The 9,696-nt window shown below is 52.1% G+C and overlaps 1 protein-coding gene across 1 annotated transcript in view; it reads left to right on the plus strand.

The window, feature by feature from the left end:
* Positions 1-589: 589 nt before the first annotated feature.
* The window catches only part of LOC103250611 (glutamate receptor-interacting protein 2-like), a gene marked incomplete at its 5' end in the record, with an annotated part of 12,543 nt that continues 3,436 nt past the window's right edge, over positions 590-9,696 (plus strand). The window contains 4 exons of the mRNA XM_021708118.1: positions 590-729; positions 1,281-1,460; positions 2,340-2,520; positions 4,102-4,207. Coding sequence (XP_021563793.1) covers positions 590-729; positions 1,281-1,460; positions 2,340-2,520; positions 4,102-4,207 — 607 coding nt within the window. The remainder of the gene's footprint in view (positions 730-1,280; positions 1,461-2,339; positions 2,521-4,101; positions 4,208-9,696) is intronic.

A 9,696-nucleotide genomic window follows, 5' to 3' on the forward strand; every position in this document is an offset into this window, starting at 1 on the left:
ATAGTACACATTTGACAGCCACTATGTGATTTAAACCATTCTCAAAACTTTGCTAGCCAGGCTCGGTGGCTCAGCCTGTAATTCTGCACCTTGGGAGGCCGAGGTGAGTGGATTGCCTGAGCCCGCGGGTTCGAGACCCACCTGGGCAACTTGGCGAGACCTCATCTCTACAAGAAATCAAAAATTCGCCGGGCGTGGTAGTGCATGCCTGTAATTCCGGCTACCTGGAAGGCTGAGGTGGAAGGATCGCCGGAGCCCAGCAGGTCGAGGCTGCGGTGGCCGGGAGCGGCCACTGCACTCCAGTCTGGGCGACAGAGTGAGACTCCAAAAAAACAAAAAAAAAAAACCCAAACAAAATACTTTGCTGCTGAACACTGGGTCCAGAACCTAATTTTAGAGTCTGGTGGGACAGTACCCTCCTAGATTCTAGACTTTATACCTCTATTATGCAACCCGAGATCACACTTGTAGTTTTTTTTGTTTGTTTGGCAGCTGGGTTTAGCTTGTGCCTTGGGGCTCCCCGGGGGCAGACACCTCCCCAACTCAGAAGTCCCGAGTGTCTAATTCCCATCCTGTGCTGCCTCCTCAGGACCGGTGCCATCCACGTGGGGGACCGCATCTTGGCCATCAACAGCGTTAGCCTCAAGGGCCGGCCGCTGAGCGAGGCCATCCACCTCCTGCAGGTGGCCGGAGAGACTGTCACCCTGAAGATCAGGAAGCAGCTGGACCGTGAGCCTGGCTCCATGCCCCGCGGCCACCCGGCCCGCATAGGAAAGGCAGCCCCTCTGTGTCTCTGTGGCTTGGCACAGGCCACCTCCCAGCATCCTTGCTACAGCCCACGGAGACGGGATCAGGGGGATGGGGGGTGTGGCCCGGGACAGCTGAGGTCCACAGTGGGTGTGGGTGGACTCTGGGCCTGAGCCGTGTTCTCATGACCCCCTGCCCCTCAAGGTGCTCGCGTGGGTGCTTTGTGACCTCCGTTTCCCCATGCCTTGGTAGTGAGGGCAGCATGTGTGGTGGAAGGGGCCTGAGTTGGGGGTCTTCCTTCTCCTCTGGGCTGCACTGCTGCTCGCCGTGTGACTTGGGCGTCACTCAGCTTCCCCACGCCTCTGTTTTCCCATGTGTGAAGCAGGCTTGCTTACGAGCGCACTGTTCCCACATGTCAGCAGTAGGCTCAGCAGGGACTCGCTGCCCAGGAGCTCCCAGACCAGGCTGAAATGGGGAAACTGAGGCTCGCGGCGTGTCTCTGAAGTCACGAGGGATACCCCTTCCTCTCCCAGGCCCTCTCCCAGCCCGCAAGTCGGGCAGCCTCAGCGAGGCCAGTGATGGGGACGAGGGCCCGCCCGAGGCCCCCAGAGGAGGCCCTCTGCCGGCCCGGCTCTCGCCAGCTGTGCCCAGTGTGGACAGTGCTGTGGAGTCCTGGGACAGCGCAGCCACGGACGGCGGCTTCAGGGGCCCAGGTAACCCCAGGGACCTTGGATGGGCGCCATCTCTCTGGGGTCGCCCCAGCTGCCAGGCCTCCGGAGAGGCTGCCCCACTGCCTGCTCCCCTCCCACTGTGGTGCCACCCTCTGGGACATGCTTGAAGGCAGGCCCGGCTGGGCTCCATGTGCTAGACTCAGGGCCCTGGCTCCTGGGGGCGCAGCGGCGGCCCCTGTCTCGGTGAGACCCCAGCCCAACCTGGCCATTCACACTGCCCCGCCCGGAAACAGGAAGCAAGTTGGGCTTTTTTTCTGCTATTTCCCTCACTGCTAGCCTGATATCGAGTACACGGTGCGCAGTAGGTGTTTATTCCAACCAGTTGACAACAGGAAGGCCAAAAGCCCACTCCCACCCCGTCCCACAAGACCCAGCTTGGGCGGACACACTCCAGGCGCCCTTCCCTCCCTGTGCCCGTTGAAACCCACAGCTGGCCTCAGGGGACACATCCCCTCCTGGTCTTGGCGCCCCCCAGGGCCTAGCTCAGGGAACCAGCCAGGGGAGGCCTGCAGGGAGCCACGGGGAGCTCCGGGCTGTGGTCTTCACTCGCCGGACGCCTGCCCTCTCTGGGTCTCACCTCCCCATCCGGAGCTCCTCGCTCACCCGCTGAGCTGCCCATTTCCAGCTCACTCGCTGAGGGTGGAAATGGGCAGGGAGGTGTCCAAGCCCAGCCCAGTGGAGCCGGACAGAGTCCCAGGGCCCTGGGTATTCCCTTTCTTCTGGGTGTAGGTCTCGGGGCACTCGTGCGGGCCCAGGGAGGAGCAAAGACCCATCTCAGGGTCACCTAGCACAACCAGAACCAGAGCGGGAAGGAGGACAAGGTGAGGGCATGGAACCCAAGTGCGCCCTCTCCACCACCAGGTTCCTACATGCCACAGGCAGCCCCCCGGAGCATGACCCCCCAGGAGTGGTGGCCTGGCCGGCTGAGGGGCAGCTCCCCACCCACTGAACCCCGGAGGACGAGCTGCACCCCAGCCTCTGCTGACGAGAGTTTTCCAGAAGAGGAGGAGGAGGAGGAAGAGGAGTGGGAGCTGCCAACTAGGTCTGTGGGGAGCACCATGCAGGAGGAGGCCGTCATGGTCTCGTGGCTGGGGCGGGTGAGGATCTCGTCCCTGGGCCAATGTGGCAGGGATGGAGGGAAGACCGCCTCCCAGTGAGGGAGCACTAGGACAAGACCCTCCCAGAGGCTAGACTTTATGCTTCTCTTTATGCCACCCCAAATCTGGCTGAGCTGGGGAAGGGTATGCTGGCAGAGGGAATGAGGCAAAGGCATGGACACGGGAAGGCAGCCTGACTTGCCCTGCCCAAGTCTGGTTATTGCCTGTTCTTAGAAGTGCAGTGACACAGACCGTGAGCCCAGACAACCCTGGCTCAGCCCAGATTGCTTGATGGCCCCACCCTGGACTGCTGGTGCTGGCTAGAACAACAGCCCCAGGAGACAGCTGCTGCAGGGGCAGCTGTGGAGAACCGCCTTCCTCACCGGGCTCCTGCCACCGCCCATCTCGGTGCCTTTGAGCAGGTGGCTCCTTCCACCTAGAATGCCTTTTCCTCCATCTCTCCTGGCAAACGCCTACTCATCCCTCAAAATCAGCTCGCGTCCCTGGCTTCCTCAGGCAGAGGGGACTCCTCCCTGCCTCCTCTGGAGCCCATGGCTGCTCCCTGGTGCCACCAGTCACCTTGGGTCCGCCTGGTTGGTTACTTGGCTGTTGTCGGTGCCACGAGGCTCCCCTGTCTCCTAGCCTGTCCCTGGCAGGTGCTCGGTTCTGTTTTGAGAGCGACCCTCAGCTCCTTGGGGCCGGGCCCACCCCCACCCTGCTCCCCTTCCACATTCCTGCACCCAGAAGAGGGCTTGGCCCGGGGAGGGTTTGTCACCTTGGCTTGAGTGGGGCAGAGGCCTCCAGCCTCAGTTCTCTCATCTAGAAAGTGGGGAGGGAGGGCAGGGACCGACCCCCCTCCCCGGGGCTCTCTGAGCCAGTGGAGCCTGGGGCCTTTGGGGAGGAGCACGTTCTGGGCAAGCCCCAGCCAGCGTGGCACCCGCCGGGGACTCCAAAGGCGGCAATGGCTTCGAGAAGGGTGGCCTTTCCGCGGCTCTCTGCGGGCGACCGCGGGCCCCTGCGAGCTGGGATGGAGGTCACGGTGGTCTCGGCCCCTCCCCTGCTGAACTCTTCCATCCTCTTCATCCATCTGTGTCCTTGCTGGCTCCAGCTCTGTCCCTGTCACTGTCCCAAGTGCCTGATGTCTGGGTGGGGCCGGGAGCCGTCCTCCGGGCCTACACCACGGATCTCTCTGTCTGTCTGTCTGTCTGTCCGTCTGTCCGTCCGTCTGTCTCTTTCCCCAGGCATCCCGTGTCACCGCTCTCCACCCCGTCTCATCTGCCCCTGTTCTAGCTGGCCACCGACAGTCCTGGTCGCCCCTAACTGCGTCTTCCCCCATTCCGTGTCACCAACCACTGCCCCGGGGCCCCAGAACCACCACCGAGGACACCCGCCTGCCTGCCCGCCCACCCTATGGCCCCTTGGGCCCAGCGCTGGGCCCTGGAGCCCCGAAGACTCCTCAGGCCCCTGCCCGCTCGCCCGCCCACCCGCCTGCCAGGAGTTGACGCTCTCTGGTTCCTACGTTGCAGCCCAGCCCCTGACCCTGCCCAAGAGGAGGGCTTCTGGCGTGTGTTCGGGGAAGCCCTCGAAGACCTGGAGTCATGTGGTCAGTCAGAGCTGCTGAGGGAGCTGGAGGTATGGCCACTGCCCGGCAGATCTGGGGGGCACCCAGGCCCTGGCGCTCGGGGGCAAGGGGTGTGCTTGGGAGGCAAGCGTGTGGCTGGACCACGCTCACGTGTGATGTGTATGCATGCACTCACCTGGCACCCTCACATACAAGTGTCATCAAGAGCTTTGTGGAATATGTTTGCCAGCATCGTGTGTGCGCTGGGAAGTATGTGTACATGTCATGTGAGCATGCTCATGCACACACAGATGCAGAGTGTGTCTTCGCAACACGTGCGTCTGAGTGTGCACATTTAGGTGCACAGGGATAGTTTTGGTGTCTACAGACATGTGATATGTGAACGTGGTTGTGAGCATGCCCTGTGGAAGCATGTGGGTGTCTACATCAGTGACAACCCAGGAGAGGCAGGGCTGCTGGAGGCCCGAGGCGGGTGCAGCTCAGGGTGAAGTCAGCATTGCCTATGGATGGGACAGGCTGCCCAGGAGGGTCCAGGAGCATCCCGCTAAGTCCCAGCCCAAGCTCCTTCTCTGAAAGCAGTTTGATTTCACTTAAACCTCCGCTTTATCTGTGCTTTTGTCCTCTTTCTATTCCTAATATTATTGAATTATCTATCAGTCCTGCCAATTACCAGGTTCCTCAGAGTTTTGGGTTTTGTTCATTATTTTCTGTTTTTCATTTCTGTATTTAGCTTTGATTTTCCCTTCTTTCTGCTTTATTTATGTGTAAGCGATGTTATTTTTCCGGGTTTCTTAGCTATTTAGTTGTCAGTTTTTCTTGTTTTCTAACATAGTGCATTTTTAAAGCTATGAATTTACCTTTAAGCACTGCTTTGGCTGCATCCCACGAGTTTTTATTTCCCTATGTGCTGTCTACCTTAAGTTAAGCTCCATTTTGTCCTATGATAATATTCTTTATCAACTTTATTTTCGTGATTATTTGCCTCTCTTTTTTCAAATTTACCATATCATTGTTTTGTGTGTCTGTTGTATACTGTATACTGCTGATTCTTTTTTATTAAAGACAAGTTTAGCCTATTTATATTTAATGCAATTACTAATACAATTAAACGTAAGGGACAAGGCATGGTAGCTCATGCCTGTAATCCAGGCACCTTGGGAAGCCAAGGTGGGAGGATTACTTGAGGCCAGGAGTTCAAAATCAGCCTGGGCAACATAATGAGACTTCGACCCTTCAAAAATTTAAATAAATAATAAATGTCATTCTGGCACATAATGTATACTCCTTTAATGACAAGATAACTGTTTTCTTTATACATCTTCTGATCATCCATGTTTCCTTTCTTTATATTGAGAAATGTTTTATTCTTGTTCACTCTCTCTACAACCTTCAGTTTGGAGATTTTAAATTTTATTTGTATTTCTTTTAGTGATTATCCTTAATTCATTTGTTTTTCTTCCAACATTCAATTTTTACATATAAAGTGTTTTATTATTACAGAAGTGATATATGTGTATGGTGCAAAATTAGGCGAGCAAGTTACAATCAAAAGCAAAATAAGTCAAAATAAAACATAAGAACACAATGTTCCCACCACTCATAGATCACCATTGTTACTGCTTCAGTTCATATGTATTTTTAAAGATAACAAGATCATAATGTTCATACTGTTTTGTAATCTGCTTTTTCAGTCAGCTACTTCATTTTCCCCTTTCAATATACTTTAATCTCTTCTAGTACCAAGATCATATTTGGATTTCCTCGTTGCACCCAGACTGCCCTTTACACTTGGTTTGTCTAATTCATGCTGCTTATTATGTCTCTTAAGACCCCCTTAATTTTAGTCCTGTGCATTTTTAATGATGCAGACTTAAAATTTTTGTTTATCAAAATAAAATTTAAATATAAAATGTATCATCACTTTAACCAGTTTAAAGTGTACAATCTAGTGGTTTTTGACATATTCATAATGTTGTACAGCTATCAGCACGATCTAATTCCGGATCATTTCTGACACCCCAAAATGAAACCCTGTATCTCCCAGTACTACACCTCTCATCTGGCAGCCAGCATCTGCTCTGTCTCTATAGATTTGCCTATTTTAAATAGCTCATGAAAGTGGAAAGGTTATATACAATATATAGCCTTTGTTGGGTTTTTTTTCACTTAATGTTGTGGGATGTGTAGGTATTTCATTCCTTTTTGTGACTGAATAATATTCCATTGTACAGATACACTGCCACACTGACTTGAAAAAAACAAAAACAAAAACCTGAAAATTTTAACATCTCTTCTTAACTTAGTTTTTCTAATAAGTTCTAATGAATACCTTTGCCCACCTCTTGACCACAGAATGCTTCTGCTTCCCTCCAGACCCTCTCTTCTCAACTCCCAACTTGTTTATAAATTGCTCAAAATTCACGATTGTGAGGTTTTATTGGAATATTTGGACAGTTTCTTTGCTCACCATTGCTTCTTGTATCCCCATTTTTTATTCGGAGTTTATCCTTTAAGTTGTTCTTTCACTGAGGGTATTTGGGAGGTCAACTCTTTTAGGCTTTGTGTTCTGAAAATGTCATTATGTCACCTCAGCTCTTAAATGATGGTTGACTGTTTAGTTTACCACATACTCAGGGCTGCCTAATTATTATGTTTTAAATATTGATTCCCTCTTATTGTCTTCTTCTGGACTTCTGTAGGTTGTATCAGACACTTGTCGTCTGTGTACTCTACCCTCCACTTTGCTTAACTTGTCTTTCATTTTTTCTCGGCACTTTATGCTAACTTTTCTCCTTAATCTGTCGTCCCATTTACTAATTCTCTCCTTGGCTCTATTTGTTCTGTTTATTCCTTTTTATAGATATTGTATTTCGATTTCTACATCTTTTGTTCTTACAGTTTCTCTGTGTTTCAGATTTTCATGGTCTTAATGTATTGTGCTTTTCTATTTTATCATTTCTCTGCACATTTTAAACAGACTCATCTAAAGTTTGATTTGATTTGTCTATTATTTCTAGTTGCCTGGGTGTGGATTCACCTACGTGGACAGGTGTGGGTCTGTGGGCAGGTGGATTTTTTTCATCTCATTGCACTTGCTTCCAACAGTGGTCCCTGCCCCAGGAACTCCAGCTGTGCTTTGTGTTGTGGAAGCATCTCGGAAGTAGTTTTTCACATGTCTTTATTGGAGCCATTGTGCTCCACCAGTTCCAGATTAGTTTGGACCTGTTTCTCAGCTCAGTATCTCTTCACTATTGCGGAGGGCAGATTCTGGCCCCGCACACATGCAGAGGTTGAGTTAAGGATTCTCGGTGGTCACACGTGATTTCCCTCACCTGTTCTGTTCCTGGTGGTTTCCTTCTCCACCTGTGTTGGTGGGTGTATGTTTTTTGATCCCCATTCAGCAATGAGACCACACTCCCCCAGCTTCCCGCTTTGAGACAGCACTCTCTGGGCCACTGACCTAACCAAGAAACAAAATTTTTTTTTTTTTGAGTTGGAGTCTCACTCCATCACCCAGGCTGGAGTACAGTGGCATACTTATGGCCACTCCAGTGTTGACCAGCTGGGTTCTGGCTATCCTTCCACCTCAGCCTTCCAAGAAGCCAGGACTACAGGTGTGCACTACCACATGCGGCTAAGTTTTGATTTATTGTAGACACTTATTATTATTGTAGATGTATTGTCTCGCCAAGTTGCCCGGACTGGTCTCGAACCCCTAGGCTCAGGCAGTCCACTCGCCTCAGCCTCCCAAAGTGCTGGGATTACAGGCTGAACCACCAAGCTCGGATGAAAATAAATTTTAAAAGTGTAAAATTTTTTAAATTATAAAAGAAAGAAAAGAGAGAAAGAGAAACGGCATTCTCTTTTCCTGAACAGTAAGTTTCCAGCTCCTCACTATGTACTGGTCCTGTCCCCTTCCTCAGACCACTGACTTCACTGACTTCCACAAGCCACGTGGCTCTGCTCCTGCTCATGTCTGACTCTGGATTTTTCTTTCTTGTTTTGGAAGTGTTTATTTTTAAACATCTAAATCTACCATCGCTGTGTCTTTGGCGGAAGGTGCCAACTTCCTGGATCAGCTGAGCCTGCATTTTAACTGGAAGCCCTAGAATTCTAGAGTTCCAAGAGCCCGGGACACCTGGACTTCCCGATTCTGTGTTAACAATTTTGTCACCCCTAGACATCGAGTCGTTCCCTTTGGACCCTGTCTCTCCAGGCACGTGAGCTGCCGGATGCGAGGAAGGTGCCTCCCTGCTTCCTCATCCAGGACCTTCCTGCTGTTTCCTCGCTTCCGCCCCACTCCAGTCCAACTGTCTGGCCCTAAGACAGTTGCTGTCATCATCTGCTTTCCCTCAGGGGCCCCTCAAAGACCAACACTTTCCCCTGGTGGCAGCTAGAACTGTGCATTAACAGCAGAAACTCAAGATTCTGGAAGAGGCGAAAGGAGAGTTGCTTCTAGGCTGGGGAGATCATGGTGTCCAGGAAATTTTTTTGACCTCACGTGCCAGAAGTCCATTCTCCCATCCCAGCAGCATGGTGCCCCCACTCCTTGGTGGATTTTTGGGTCTGAATGTGGAGACATTTCCCTCAGGGCCACAAACTCTCAGCTCTCAGCTTAGAACCCCACACTTCTTTCCTTTCTCTTCCGTCCGTCCATCCGTCCGTCGAGTCAGGGTCTCATTCTGTCGCCCAGGCTGGAGTGCAGTGGTATGATCGCAACTCACCACAGCCATGACCTCCTGGACTCAGGCAATCCTCTCACCTCAGCCTCTTAAGCATCAGGGACTACAGACGTGTGCCTCTATACCGGCTAATTTTTTTAAATTTTTGTATAGACGAGGTCTCACTGTGTTGCCCAGGTTGGTCTTAAACTTCTGGGGAGCCCAACGTTTTGACACCTCACCCCTCTATCAGTGTGTCTATCCATTTACTTCTGAGACGTGTCATAACTCTGTCCCTCCTCCCCTTCCCTGCTGTCACCGTCCTTGTCCAGACACCATCGTCTCCAGCTTGGACAACTCCACGGTCTACAGTCGCCCTCCCGGACTCCGCTCCCACCTCTGCAGTCTGATTTCCATGCGGCAGTTGGGGGATGTTTTTAGATCACGTTGCTTCTCCCTCCTGCTCCTTCGGGGTCTCCCTGTTGCTCTTTGGACAAAGCTCACTTTTGCTGTGGTCTACGGGGTGCTGTGGGACTGACCCCCCCAGCCTCAGCCCCTGCACCTGCCCCAGCTGCAGATCCCCATTGCAGGGACTCTGCACGTGCCATTTCCTCTGCTGGGAACTCTCTTCCCCACGCCTCGTCTTCCCTGCCTTCAGGTTTCAGCTCTGGAAGTTTCCTCGACCCCTTCCACCTGTCCAGAGCCACCTGTCCTGGGCTCTTACCTCCTGTGTGCCTCACCTCTGTGACAGTCACTGCAGTGCATAATTTCATCTTATTTATGTTTGCACTGAGCAGTGTAGCAGAGTGGTTAAGGGCCCTGACTCTGGGTTCAAATCTACTATCTCTAAGCCTCAGTGTCCTCAGCTGTAAAATGGG

The sequence above is a fragment of the Carlito syrichta genome, unplaced genomic scaffold (assembly GCF_000164805.1).
Source record: "Carlito syrichta isolate Samal-C Ts95f unplaced genomic scaffold, Tarsius_syrichta-2.0.1 Scaffold130730, whole genome shotgun sequence".
Lineage (NCBI taxonomy): Eukaryota > Metazoa > Chordata > Mammalia > Primates > Tarsiidae > Carlito > Carlito syrichta.